The following is a 15,225-nucleotide window of genomic DNA, read 5'->3' on the forward strand; positions in this document are numbered from 1 at the left end:
TTCTTCTTGGGTCACGAGATTTATCAGTCTCAGAGGGGGATTTTCATCTCTCAACAAAGGTACATTCAGGAGTTCTTGGTGACTTTTGAGATGAAGACTTATCGGCCCATTACTACTCCTATGGATCCGAATTGGAAGGCCACTTCGCACTCAAATTCTCCCGTGATGGATACTTCACACTATCGTCAATTGATTGGATCCTTGATTTGGCTTCTCAACACTTGTGTTGATCTTTGTTTTGCTATGGGTCTTTTGGCAGGGTTTATGACGGAACCCAAATAGGTACATTGGCAGGCTGTCCAAAGGATTCTTCGGTATTTGAGGGGGACGTCTGACTTAGGGATTTCTTATCCCACAAGTACAGATGCTTCAAATCTGGTTCTTGCAAGTTGGAGTGACTCGGATTGGGCTGGCGATGTGGACCACTGACGGTCTACTACAGGCTACTGTTTTATCTTGGGTACAAGTGTTATCTCTTGGAGTAGCAAGAAGCAGCCCACGGTCGCCCTTTCTTCTACTAAGGCAGAATATTGGGCTGCATCTTCCACCATATGTGAGGTTGTGTGGCTTCGGAGATTGTTGAAGGAGCTTGGTTGCCCCCAGCCTCGTCCTACTCTTCTGCGGTGCGACAATGAGAGTTGCATTGCCTTGGTACGGAATCCTGTATTCCATGCCCGGATGAAGCACATTGAGATCCAGTATCACTTCATTCGAGAGAAGCTTCTGGATGGGACCATTGATGTGGAGTATTGCAAGACGGAGGATAATCTTGCATATTTGTTCACGAAGGCGCTTCCTCGGACTCTTCTTCGGTAGCATTCTAGATGCCTCAGTCTTTTGACCCGTCCCGGATCTGAGAGGGGGTGTTAGACAGTATCATTTCCTGGACAGTCGGCACGTCAGCAGTCGGACAACAAAGCGGTCAGAGTGCAGGCGCAGAGGATGCCACATCAACTAGTCGGACAGTGTGTCACGTGGCACAGTTTCTGCAATCGGCCAGTTTTCTGTAGTCGGCTGCATTAAATGTAGCCAACCTGGTGCTGGGAATTTCCTATTTTCGGCTATTTATAGCCCGTCTTGTGGCACACTCCAGCATTCATTATTTCAGATTCTCATCTTGAGATCTATTGGCTGAGACAGACTGTGCTCGAGCTGACGGAGATCGAGGTCATCAAGTCAGAGACATACACAGATATTTCCTCTGTCCCCTTGTATATTTCTGCACTCTTATAAAGCATACTGCACCGCAGATTTTCTGTGTTTACACTATCTCCTTTTCTTTCTCTCTCTTCTCTATGTGTTCACTCTCTCTCAGTCTTTGTCCTACGCTTCTGCATCGCTGCCCTCTGACAATATATACAAATGAGTATGAGTTTCACCCGAGCACTAAAACTATACTTTTGTATCAATTTATGATCAGTCTGACATGAGTTTTTGCATTAATTTTGAGACAAAAGTTTTGATCAACTTTTGATCAATTTGAGAACCATTTATGGTCACTTTTGGGATTAGTTTTACATCAGTTTTTACATTAGTTATTAATTAGTTTTTGCAATCAATTTGTGATCAGTTCTCAGATCAGAAAGTGATCAACTTATGCTTAGTTTTCAATGGTTTACAACTGGTTCCATAGAAAGTAGCATATTAATAAATGTCACTCATAGTTTTAGCCATGTCTTATGCTAAGAATATGCTTCACCATGGTTCTGAAGTCAGAACAATTGAGAGGTATGAGTTATGGATGTATCCAATGGGCTTCTAGCAACAGCTCTAGATTGATTTTCAATTTTATGTTATGTATATGCTGGCTAAAAACTTTAAGGAGGTTTTGAGCATATGGCATGGTTGGACAACAATGGTCAATGTTGTGATTATGATGTCTTATAGATATTCAAGTACAATATGTTTTTCCTTTGGCACAATGCAATGCAATCGAGGACAATAACAAAGATTTTAAGGGGGCGGTTTATCACAAGGATGTAAAATATTATTGATTTGCTTAGCATTTCATTAAAAGTTAATCAAATGTGCTAATGTGACCTACACATATTAGGTGCAAGTCAATTATTTCACAGTGTAAAATCTAGAATCCTAAGATATCAATTGGTGGTACTAGATGATAAAAGTTATTCTAAGTTATTTCGGACACATACTGGGTGGCACTCAATGGTGCTAGATTTTTATCTAGATCAACTTATTGACTACTAATGTCAATGGTAACATTAAAAACTAGGCATTTATTAATTAATTAATTTCGATCCAAGGACTAATAACTGCTCAAGGATACTTGAAAGACAAATCGGCCTACCTCATTTAATTATTGGTTGGTGAAATTAATTTTATCAGCACTAGAATAATTATTAAATTAATTTTAAGATTAATATTTTAAATTTTAATTTAATAAGCTAGATAATGTTGAAAAATGAAATTAGAAAGCTACCACTTGGTAAAACTTGCCCATGCAAGTGAAAAAACGTTTTTAGGGACTAGTGGAAGTCTATTCCAACCATTGTGAGACAATAGGAGTCTATTAAAGAGCAAGAAGAGACTACGGATGTGATTTGCAACCACCACCGATCAATCCTACAGTATGTGACAGCAATTTGAAGCCCTTCAAGAGCAGGTGACAACAGCCCAAGGTCCTTCTAGTCCAGATGACAACATATAGGATTGGGTAGCAATCTTTCTAGTGGTTCTAACCTATAGGTGACAGCTTCCATGGCTATTTCAACAAGGCAACAGCAATTTTTCAACATTTCTCTTCATGAAACTCTGAAATTTCTCTCCCTACAGCATTCCCTCTCATCCCCCAAGCATCTCTCAAGTTATCTCAACATTTTCTAGTAGTTTGAGCCATCAAAGGAAGAGATTTCAGTCAATCTCTACTGTAAACCCTAATTTACAATAGAAATAAGGGTTTTAACAACCCGCCCCAGAATGTGTGCTCAAAATTGAAAGCCTAGAGCTTGAATTCTAGCAGCTACAATTGAGAATTTTCGAGAGATTCAAGAGGCCAACCAACTAATATCAGATTTGGGGCTGAATTTGTCTTTCAAGGAGCGCGGTGAAGGCCAATCCCCAAGCAAACCAAGGGGCAAATTGGTTTAGAGGCTTACTGGTCAATTTTGACAATAAGAGGCACTTAGATTAGCAGAGTAGGTCAAAGGATCTCAATTGTACTCCATCCATTTGTAAAAAAAGTTAAAGAAATACTATAAGGGGCACTAGTTTTGGGGTCAACGGGCTGTCCAATGTCCAAGATTGTATGGTAAAGTATCCACTTAAGTTTTGTGAATTTGTTAGTTACTGTAGTTAAGTGCTTGATTAGGTTATTTACCACCCTATCTGAGAAGGAAGGCTAGTTTCACATAAGACCTAAAATCTAGTTTTCTCACATTTTGTTAGGTTTTCCAACTTCTATTTTTACCATAATCGTTGTTTATTAGCTACATGTAGTAGGTGCTTTTCCACATTTTGTTTGGTTTGCTGGCTTCTACTTCCACCATAATTCTTGTTTATCATGCTATCTGCAGAAAGTGTTTTGATGTTCACCTGCCTTGCGAGACAAAGGAAAGGCAGCCTGAATGTGACAATGTCAATGATATTTATGCATGTAATTATATTTGCAAACAAATAGAGCACGTATAGCATCAGCAAGTCTCGTGATTCTCTTCATACCCTTGTGCACAGATATGTTAACAAGTCTGTTCATGTTAAAGCCTCCTAGCATAGCTCTTTCTGTTGATGCCAGTTAAGTACACCCAAAACAAACCATCAAGATTGAGACACATTAAAAATAAACAGCTTCCTCATTACCTTAGCAATCACAAGAAGGCCACTTGTGCCCTTGTCTAATCTGTGCACAATCCCTGGTCTAATCTGTTCACCACTTGGCGTCAAGACTGTTGTTTTAACTGACTCCATATCTTCAAATTCATCGAGGCCATCCTCAACAACTGCAACTCTGGTACCTCTACTGCTAGAGAGAGTTCTTGATCGTAAACCTGGCAGTTCACAATGATGTACAAGAGCATTCACTAGCGTACCATGCCAATTACCAGGGGCAGGATGAGTTACCTGCAGGCATCAGATTCTCAGCAGATCAGATGAGAATTAGAGAAGATGAAAAGTATCATCTTTCTTTCTAAACCAATAAGGACAGCCATCGAGTTTCCCTTTCATGCTTCAGAGATTGGAGCCTGGAGCCCACAGGAATGTATAGGACAATATGTTTAATGAAGTAATGTGAAATCATCACAAACAAGAGAGAAGTCTATTAAAGAATAGGAGAGGACCACTTTGGTCCCCCAGCCAGTGCTGTCCATGAAAGTGGCTGCTTGGTTCTGAATACAAGAACCAGGTATTATAATCACCATACAATAGCACTGAGACCAACTGTATCATAGGTTGGTGAAGAAATCTAGCAGTTTATTGCAATTTGCTTCTAATTAGTCAGATCCCAGGTAACGTTGTCTAATGCTTCATTTGAAGGAGTCAGTTGTCATCAATTTGGGAATCTTGGTCACAGAGCAGTTAGCCAACAGGTGTGCTTCACGAACTGTGACAAGTCAATCAAATTGGAAAATTGCATTCAAATTCAATAGACGATCAAAATAAGCAACAATTGACCAGCATGACAGTATTTATCCTCGTTATACACTTGCTTCTAAATAGTCATATCCCAGGTAACGTTGTCTAATGCTTCATTTGAAGGATTCAGTTGTCATCAATTTGGGAATCTTGGTCACAGAGCAGTTAGCTAACGGGTGTTTCACGGACTGTGACAAGTGTACATCAATCAAATTGGAAAATTGCATTCAATTTGAATAGACAATTAAAATAAGTAACATTGACAAGCATGACAGTATCTATCCTTGTTATCCACTTATGTGACTAAAATATTCCAGTCACAACCATCTGGAATTCCTGAATGATGTATATTTGCCATTGCATCATCAAAAGCAACCTAAGACAAGTTGAAATGCAATATGATAATTGTCCTTTTATGCCCTGTTGCATAACTTTACAGGGGAAGAAATTGTTAAACTTACAATTAAAAGCATGAATTCTCTTTAATATTCAGCTTGAGAAGAGGTCCCATCAGCATTACTGATTACCAGACAACCATTCCAGAAAGCCTAATGATTATTACGTGACCTACATTCCATAAAAAGAATACTTGTGCAGGATCTTTAATCTCTACATACCATTTGAGCTGGTTTGTTGACAACAAGTACATGGTCATCCTCATAAACAATATCCAAGCTAATATCCTCAGCTTCTGCCATTAATGGAGCTAGAGCAGCAACTGCACATTGTACATGATCTCCTACATAAACATTTTGTGAGACCTGTGCAATGTACCACAAATAGATCAGTCAACTAAGAGAAAACTATATAACAAATCATTGCAGAACTATGGGATATCAAAACATTTCACGAAAATTGGCCCTCAACAATCTGTTCTGAAAATGTGGTCCTTCCCAGCATGAAAACTGGCAATTTCCACACCTTTGGTGCAACAATACTGTGCCAAGCCCCTTAATACGAGAGGCCAAGTGTTCCTAGATGAATAACCAGCTAAAAATTACATTCTAATGAAGAGATTGAGCTGTATAGTCTTAACTTTTCCGAGCAGTGCTCAAACTAGCCTTCGGTAAACAAAAGATAGTGGATACTAAAAAATCGCTTTTAAGTTAGCACTTGAAAGTTGAAACATAATTAGAATGTCACAACACAGACAATGCTAGAATGCACTGGCACAATTGCACAAATTCACGCAGAAAACAACACCAGATTGGCCCAAAACCTTTGTGCCCCTTGCGGCATATATTTAACTTATTCCAAAGAGATCTGAATACACTCTTTGACCTCTACAAAGAGCAAGCAGCATGAGTCAGCCGATCTCTAAGCTGGTGCCAAGAACAAGTACCCAACAGCTCTTCCCCCTAAAGCAGAGAGGTTCCAAGCTCCCACTGCCCAAAACAATCCAGAACTAAGAATATCTCCATGAACTCCACCACCACTAACAGCACACACTTACACCCAACACAAGCAATCTCAGATCCCTACACAACCCCGAATGTATACACAGATGTGCAAAACCTGAATCAAAACTTTCTTTATCACCACTTAAGGTGTCAAATTTCATTGCCTATCTGCCTTCATTGTAGTCTTTTGCCTTCATTTTGGCATGAAGTTAATATAAGGTACAGGATTCAAGAAATTATTAGTCATGGAGTCAATACCCATGCTCAGGTCAAATTTTCACACATCTCAGCCTTTCTTTACCACCACTAGAGGTGTCAAATTTCATTGCATGACTGCCTTCTTTTAAGCCTTTTGCCTTGTTTTAGGCATCATGTTACTATAAGGAAAAGGCTTTCAGAATAATTATCCATGGAGCCAATACCCATTATCAGATCAAAGTTTACAACACCAGCCCCTGGCATTTCATACATCTCACCAAAACCGGCTCCCAGATTTCCATACATCTCTGTATGCATATCACGCTACATGCCTCCTAGACGCTAGCATGCATGCAAGCGAAACTCCCTACATTCAAGTTGCACTCCAATGCCAAATTTGTCTTGCATGTTGAGCATGTATCAAGCATCATATCAGGGACACATTATTCTATATGCAGAGAGATGATTTTTGCCACATGTCAAGCATTATCAGCTTTAAGTTATACTAGTTTTTGCATAGGTTGGTCAGTTTTAGGCCAATTTCCAAGTTTAACAACTTCTTCATGACTTCCCTATTTTATAGGCTCCACATTTGTATACATACATTCCATTCCATGTCTAATATTTTGCTTTGACCTAGGTTCCTTGCCTTACCCAAAATTAAATGTGCCCATCCAAAATTAAATTGGCTGGGCCATTAGCAACCTAGAGTGGTGCCCAACCTCTGTTGACCCTCAGACTAGCATTAATTAATTAATCAATGCCCAATCCCAGTGTCACCATTGGCACTTAGTGGCCAAACAACTATCCTAGGGTCCAAACTGGCACCAATTGACCACGAAAGACCAACCGGCATAACTTATCACAATGTTTGCCTTTGACATCCACTGCATCCTCCGGGTCCATTGGTGTCTCAAAAAAATGAGAAATCTTTGGATCGTCTTAAGTTGACAAAATCGCCCAAGAACAACAACGGGCTTATCCTGCTGCCAAAGTATCCCAAGTTCATGGAAAGACCTCATTGCAAGGGTGGCGAGCTTGTAGAGCCCACCCCTCCTCTGTACCTGTCCAAAGAATGACACCTATAGAAGAATCCTCAATGGTGATAGCTTCCTATGTGTGAAGACCACCACTCGTATAATTAGTTGTGTCAATATTAGAATTTGCCAATTCTAGGCAATGCCCAATATAATTTGTGAGATGTGGACACTTATTAAAGTGTCAATGTAGGGTGTGTAAACCTAGTGTCTTGGGACATTAAAGTAGTGATACTAGACTCTAGAGTATATAAACCTAACTCTAGTTAGTTGATGGAAGTGTCGTTAGATTAACCTTAGACCTAAACCTTAGCCGTACTTTCATCTATCTTTTCAATTCAATAAGCAAGTACACTCTCATTCAGCTCACACATTGTCGTCTACTCTCTTGTTTCTCTCTCCTCCATAGTTGACAACCAATTCTCACATTTGGTATCAGAGCTCCTAGTCCTGTCAGAGTGCTGAATACAAAGATATGCAGATATATACACGGGCGCAGTGCACTGGACTGCGTGTCTCCACCTCGACAATGCAACCTGCTGTTCACCTCGAAGTCCGCTGCAGTCTGCACTGTCTCCTGTCTGAAATCTGCGAACAGAGACGGAATCTGCGCGTGTCACCGGTCTGTAATTTGCGAGCAGAGAAGTGTGGGAGACTGCTGGGGATGTCGGCTATTTATAGCCAGAATCTGCCAAAAAAACAGGGCGCCAGAAAATAGCCTGTCGGCTGCAGCCGACTGGCTGCACTGGTCGGACTGCCACGTGGCAGTCCGACTGTGCAGTCCGACTACACACCTGTCCGACTGCACTGCTGCCACCGTACTGGCTGTACCTGCCCTGCTGCCCCTGATCAGGCTGTGATCTCTAACACCCCCTCTCAGAGCCTGGGCAGGGCAGAAGCCTGAGGGATCTGGAATGTCTCCGAAGTAGAGCCTGGGGAAGTGCCTTCGTAAACAAATCCGCAAGATTGTCCTCCGTCTTGCAGTACTCCACAGTGATGGTCTCATCCAGAATCTTTTCTCGGATGAAGTGGTACTGGATCTCTATGTGCTTCGTCTAGGCATGAAAAACAGGGTTCCGTGCCAAGGCAATGCAACTCTCATTGTCACATTGCAGCAAAGTAGGACGAGTCTGGGGGCACCCAAGCTCCTCCAATAATCTCCGAAGCCACACAGCCTCACATGTGGTGGAAGACGCGGCCCGATACTCCGCCTCAGTAGACGAAAGGGCTACCGTGGGCTGCTTCTTGCTACTCCATGAGATAACACCTGCACCCAAGGTAAAACAGTAACCTGTAGTAGACCGCCTGTGGTCCACATCACCGGCCCAATCCGAGTCGCTCCAACCTGCAACTACAAGCTCTGAACCATCTGTCCCGGCGGGGTAATGAATCCCTAAATCAGACGTCCCCCTCAAATACCGAAGTATCCTCTGAGCAGCCTTCCAATGCACCGTCTTAGGTTCACTCATGAACCCTGCCAAGAGCCCAACAGCAAAACAAATATCAACCCTAGTGTTGAGAAGCCAAATCAAGGACCCAATCAACTGACGATAGCGGGAAGCATCCGCCAAAGGAGAAGCTGAATGGGAAGTGGCCTTCCAGTTCGGATCCATAGGAGTAGAAAGGGCCCGACAATCCTCCATCTCAAAAGACACCAAGAGCTCCTGTACATATCTCTGTTGAGAGATGAATATCCCCCTCTGAGACTGATAAATCTCATGGCCCAAAAAGAAATGGAGTAGACCCAAATCCATCATCTCGAACGTCCGATGTAAAGCTGACTTCGTCTCTTGGACCTGCTATGCATCATCACCTGTGACAATCAAATCATCAACATATAAGACAAAAAGCACACAACCATCCTTGGAAGTGTGAACATAAAGCTGCGGATCGGCCTTGGAACACCGATATCCCAACTGAGACTGGAGGAACGAATCAATCTTCTCGTTCCATGCACGCGGAGCCTGCTTGAGGCCATACAAGGCCGCCTTCAACCTGTAGACCTTCCCATCTGAAGATCCAAAACCAAGAGGCTGCTCAACATAGATCTCCTCCTTCAAATCACCATTGAGGAAGGCCGACTTCACATCCAACTGGTAAATAGGCCATCTCCTATGGCCAGCCAAAGCAAGAACAGCTCTAATGGTCGCCATACGAGCTGTCGGGGCAAAAGTATCATGACAGTCAATCCCTGGGCGCTGTGCAAAACCTTTAGCAACAAGGCGAGCCTTGTGCTTATCCAAAGAACCGTCGCTAAGGTATTTGGTCTTGAAGACCCACTTGACGCCAATCACCTTCTTATTCGGGGGGCAGGGCACGAGTGACCAAGTGCCATTCCTCTCAATAGCCTCCAACTCAGCTTCCATAGCTTTCTTCCATGGTGCGGACTGTAAAGCCTCCTTCACGGAGGTGGGCTCTCGATCCTGCATAACACGGGTCATCAAACAATAGTTAGAGCAAACAAGCTCCGTAGAATGTGCCTGGTGCCGCCGTGACCGCCTCGGACCATCCTGCGGTTCCCACTCCTCAGGAACCCCCTCGATCCCTGAATCACGGAGTGTGTCACAGGCCCAGCAAGGAGGAGGCCGAACCTCCCCTCGTCTCTCACCATCAGCAGAAGACTCTGGAATATCCACCGGTGGTAACTCTACAGGGGTGTCGGGTGGAACAGTAGACTCTGTGTCAGAAACAGAATCATAATCAAAAGGCACGGGCTCCAGTGGAACTGTAGAAGGAGCCCAACTCTCCCCTGGATCTCCAAGAACGGGATGCTCCTCACCCGTTGATATGGCCGGAACCTCCACAAACCGCACATCACGGCTAGTGTACACATCCCGCTTGACGGAATCATACAATCGATAGCCTTGGGACTGGGAGCTGTAGCCAACAAATACCTGTCTGCGGGAAGCTGCTTCAAATTTATCACGGTGAGCCTTGGGAATGTGAACATAGGCATCACACCCAAAGACCCGAAAGTAAGAAACATCTGGCTTCGTCCCAAAGTAAGCCTCAAACGGGGTCATCCCTTCCACGGCCGAAGTAGGGGATCGATTAAGGATGTAGACTGCAGTAGCCACAGCCTCGGCCCACAGAACCTGAGGGGTCTGTCGGTACTCCATCATGGTGCGCGCCATCTCGATCACACTGCGGTTCTTCCATTCAAGAATGCTATTTTCTTGAGGAGTGTTGTTATTGGCAAACTCCTGGTGAATTCCTTTATCTGCACAAAACCGAGCAAACTCATTAGAAACAAATTCACCGCCCTTGTCGGATCGCAAGGTCTTCAACTTCCGGCCCGATCCGTTCTTCTCAAAGAGAAGCCAATCCTTGAAGTGTGAGAAAGCTTCTGACTTTAATGCCAAAAAGTAGGCCCATGTCATCTTGCTGTAGTCATCTACGATCAGCATGAAGTACGAGCTCCCACGCAAGGACTCATTCCTCATAGGGCCATAGAGATCCGTAGATACAAGCTCCATCGGTGAAGTAGACCGCCGCAAAGATGTGTGGGGAATGGCATCCCTATGCTGCTTCCCCCGAATGCAGGAGACACATGGCTGCTGGCTCACCACTATATCCAGCAACCCTCGAACAAGTTGTCCATGTGACGCCCTCCGAAGATAATCATAGGTCAGGTGACCAAACCGAGCATGCCATAACTCTGACTGTGACTAAGAGGTAAGAAGAAGAGTAGAGAGGGCGGTGGAAGACTTCAATTTATAAATGCCGTTCTCCTCATATCCGGATGATAGAACCTTCCTCGATCCACAATCAAGGACTCGCACCGTAGTACTGTCAAACTCCACCAAAAGGCCAAGGGAGCAAATCTTATGAATTGATAGGAGATGGTACCCTAAGCCGGGTACATGCAAAACCTCTGAGGTATGGGTAACACCTCGTCCATCGGGAATAAGCTGCATCTTACCCCGACCTGCAATAGATACTGAAGAGCTATCTCCAATGAGAATCTGCCCACGCGAGGGTCACAACTAGGCAACACCATCTGATGAAGGAGTCATGTGCCTCGAGGCATCACTATAAACGATCCACTCTCGAGCATGGGGAGCCGTCATCGCAGCATCAGAAGCATTCGGTGAAGCGTCCTCAATGACAGCTAGATGAAGAAATGCAGCTGATGAGGGTGCAGCCACCGCTCCAAAATCCTTTGTGTCCTTCTTGTTGGTGTTCTTCTTGTCTTTGTCAAGGCAATCCTTCTTCCAATGGCCAGTCTTTCCACAAATATGGCATGTGGAGTCTTTGGCCTTGTCCTTCTCCTTGTCCTTCTTGGACTTGTTATCCCCCTTCTTCTTCTTTTGGTCCTTCCCCTTCTTCTGAGAGGCTTGACCTGTCAGCGCCTCCGACTTGGAAGCATTCTGTCCCTTTAGTTGTTCCTCTTGGTCCAAGACCATAGGAACCAACTCTTCCCACCGAAGAGTAGACTCTCGCCCCGAAGCAATAAGGGCAAAGTATGTACCGAATCACGGCGGCAACTGGGACAATAGTGTGATCGCCATGTCTTCGGAGAAAATCGGCTTCCCCGCATTCTGAACCTGCATCTGAAGCTGCCTTAGCTTGTTAATGTGCTCCCGCAGCGAAGAAGACTTGTTTACGGACAAGGTCCGCATCTGCACCTCCAAAGAAACCCACTTCATAAGGGTCATCCGATTGTACATCTGATCAAGCTCCAGCCATATCTCCCGAGCCACCGTCAAGTGCCCGATGTGAGCGATCACAGCTGTAGTACATGATAGAAAGAGAAAGGAACGAATCCTGGCATTCAGTTTGTCCCAATGAGACTGAGCCTTGGCCAACTCCGCACGAGCATCGGAAGAGAGTTTGGACTCATCTCTTACCAAGGGCCGTTCGATCTCCTCCTGTACCAGCTCCGCCAAATCATAGGGCTCAAGGATGGCCAACATCATTACGCGCCAAATGCGGTAGTTGTCGCCATCGAGCTTCTGATCTGCAGGAAGAGCCGGTAAGACAGGCACCTTCCGGTCCATAATCGACTGGAACTCCAAGTCAATCTCTGTAGACATCTTCACCTGTAATGCCTTCACAAACGCAAAAGCAGCCCCCTCTGACTGTGAAAACTCAGCCTGCTAAGGCTCTTCCGCGTCCTGAAACTTCTTCACCCGCCGGAGGCGATGAAAAAGCAAAACCTGCACTTGTAGGCTGAAAACTCAAACTTCCTCCGCGTCAAACAGCAGTAAACAGCAGCAAATCCACCACCTGGACTCCTTTCCTGTGCGCCCACGCTTGCCTCAGCCTTGTTTCGAGGCGCAGCCCTCCTATCTGCCCTCAAACGCTGAAAACGCAAATTTGTGTCACGATAGAAACTCCTCTTCAGGTTGGTTCTGCGCTCAGTGAGCCCTCATACACTGCTCTGATACCATGTCAGAGTGCTGAATACAAAGATATGCAGATATATACACGGGCGCAGTGTGCTGGACTGCATGTCTCCACCTCGACGATGCAACTTGCTGTTCACCTCGAAGTCCGCTGCAGTTTGCACTGTCTCCTGTCTAAAATCTGCGAACAGAGACGGAATCTGCGCGTGTCACCGGTCTGTAATCTGCGAGCAGAGAAGTGTGGGAGACTGCTGGGGATGTCGGCTATTTATAGCCAGAATCTGCCAAAAAAACAGGGCGCCAGAAAATAGCCTGTCGGCTGCATTAAATGCAGCCGACTGACTGCACTGGTCGGACTGCCACGTGGCAGTCCGACTGCACACCTGTCCGACTGCACTGCTGCCACCGTACTGGCTGTACCTGCCCTGCTGCCCCTGATCAGGCTGTGATCTCTAACAAGTCCATGTAGCATGTTGTCACCATCTCGACCAAGGTAACCCCAAAATGTTTCACCCTTGAAACGTTGCGTTTCACCTTTGGGCAAATCCCAAGCAAAACGCCAAGTGAAATGGTTGAATAATATATATGAGATAGTTTTCTTTACAAATAATCTATTGCAACTTACATATTTATACGAGGCAAATACTTTCATATCAACAAATGATGTCTATCCTATATACAAAGTGTCTAAAAACTCTCAAAAGAGCAAGAAATTTTGATTTTTTTCCAATTTAAAAATGTGCTTTCAGTCAACTGTTTCACGCAGGGTGTTTTGCGTTTCCTTGAAACATTTCAGGCATTTCACATTTTAGTGCCAGCGAAACGCATTTTGCAGTTACCACGCTCTCAATCCAAATCTCATGGAGAAGGAGGAGAAGTTGCCAACATTTGAGCAACTACACATTGCCCAAGAATGTCCCCTAGCCAATCTTGCTGCCACTGACCTAATATGGGGCTTTTGCCCAATTTGAAGTCGGCTAGAATCTCTTACTTGAGAAGAGAATTGGCTAATGCACCCATGGATGAGGGCGATGCTATGATAGATCACCTCACTTACATTCAAGATTCGAGAGACCAACTACTGAATATTGATGAGGTGCTGACTGATCATGAGATGATTAGCATCACCTTGAATTCTCTTCCAGATTCTTATCTTGGATATTACACTTTGCTGAGTTTGTCTTTGAGGAGGGGCACAGCAGCCCCTCACATTCGTGGAGTTGATTGGCCTCTTATTACAAAAGGAACTAACTTGGAAGAATGTTGCTATGCGATCGGCTGATGTAGCCATGCTCTCCAAATACAAAGGCAAAGGCAAAGGAAAAGCAAAGAAGCTAATCAAAAATCAGCCAAAGGCTGATATGGGAAAGCCACCTGGCAAGGCTGCCCATGATTCAAATAAAGGGAATAAGAAAGAAAAATGCCACTTTTGTAAGAAGCCCAATCATTACATTGAAGAATCCAGAAAAAGATTGGCCAAGGAGAAGAAGAAAGACACCGGCTTGGCTGTCCAAGAGACATCAGCCACTCAGTCTTTGGATGGTGGTGCTACAGCCAACTTTGTTGAGGAGGACTATGCATTTTTGACATGTAATTCTGACAATGGTACTTTAACAATGGGGTATCCAAGCATATCACTTCATGGAAGTGTTTGTTTACATCTATGCATTCTGCCCATGTGGGGAAGAGAGTTACATATGTGAATAACTCTAGCTATGATGTCTGTGGCATTGGTTCGTTGTTGATTAGTGTTGCAAATGGATCAAACTTTATGCTTGTGGATGTATTGTTTGTGCCTAGGATTACAAACAATCTCTTATCAATTTCAGTATTCAATAAACAAGGTTTTCAAGTCATCTTTGAGGATGATAAGGCATTGTCAAACACAAAGAGCTCATTTATGCTCTTTGGTTGTCAAGCAACTTGTATAAGGGCCTTTTCTTATTGGAGACATATGAGAGGAGGTCTCATGATGCTCTACCAATTAGCACACTTATACCCACTATGTAGAATGCGGAGCTATGGCATGCACGTTATGGTCACATGAGTTTTAGCGTTTAATGACACTTCAGCATTGTCTGATGGTGGATGCCTTGCTTCCTCTTGAGACCCCACCTCCCCATGCATGTGAGGGATATATTTTAGGGAAGATGAATTGTTTTGCCTTCAAAAAGGATGGCGCAATGTGAGCTGTCCATAAGTTGCAGCTTATATGCTTTGATGTGTGGTCCCATGCGGACACGAGCTCTTGGGGATCATCTATCTTTTGTCATCTTCATAGATGACTACTCTTAATACACAGTGTATGGTCTCAAGGCAAAATTTGATGTATTCATGCACTTTAAAGACTTGATTACAAAGCTAAAGGCTACAACAAGTTAGAAAGTGGAGATACTTTGTATGGATAGAGGGGAAGAATGCTTGTCTCACCCATTTAAGACATTCTTGCTTGAGAATGGTATCACACATCATTACTTGTTTATTTAGAACTTAAAAATATTAAAAATTCAATAATAACTCAAGATAAAATTGAGACAAAAATTGTCAATTGGCATAAATTAACATTGGTTGTAATTGTAGCAAATGTGCATCCACTTGTGAATAACCTTGGAGGATGGTTGTAAGTTAGATGTTTCATATTGCCAAACATAA

General features: G+C 43.8%; 1 protein-coding gene across 7 annotated transcripts in view; it reads right to left on the bottom strand.

Annotated features, from left to right (window-relative positions):
* The window catches only part of LOC148025188 (Pseudouridine synthase family protein), a 174,445-nt gene that overhangs the window by 127,550 nt on the left and 31,670 nt on the right, over positions 1-15,225 (bottom strand). For 6 of the 7 annotated variants that reach the window (XM_087694972.1, XM_087694971.1, XM_087694969.1 and 3 more), the window contains exons 2-3: positions 5,208-5,351; positions 3,817-4,077 (exon numbers count right to left, since the gene is read on the bottom strand). In XM_087694972.1, coding sequence (XP_087551098.1) covers positions 3,817-4,077; positions 5,208-5,351 — 405 coding nt within the window. The remainder of the gene's footprint in view (positions 1-3,816; positions 4,078-5,207; positions 5,352-15,225) is intronic. The other variant, XM_087694975.1, reaches the window with a different exon arrangement.

This window comes from Lygodium microphyllum, chromosome 15, assembly GCF_053477565.2.
Source record: "Lygodium microphyllum isolate KBCC chromosome 15, Lygodium_microphyllum_v1.1.10, whole genome shotgun sequence".
Taxonomy (NCBI): Eukaryota; Viridiplantae; Streptophyta; class Polypodiopsida; order Schizaeales; family Lygodiaceae; genus Lygodium; species Lygodium microphyllum.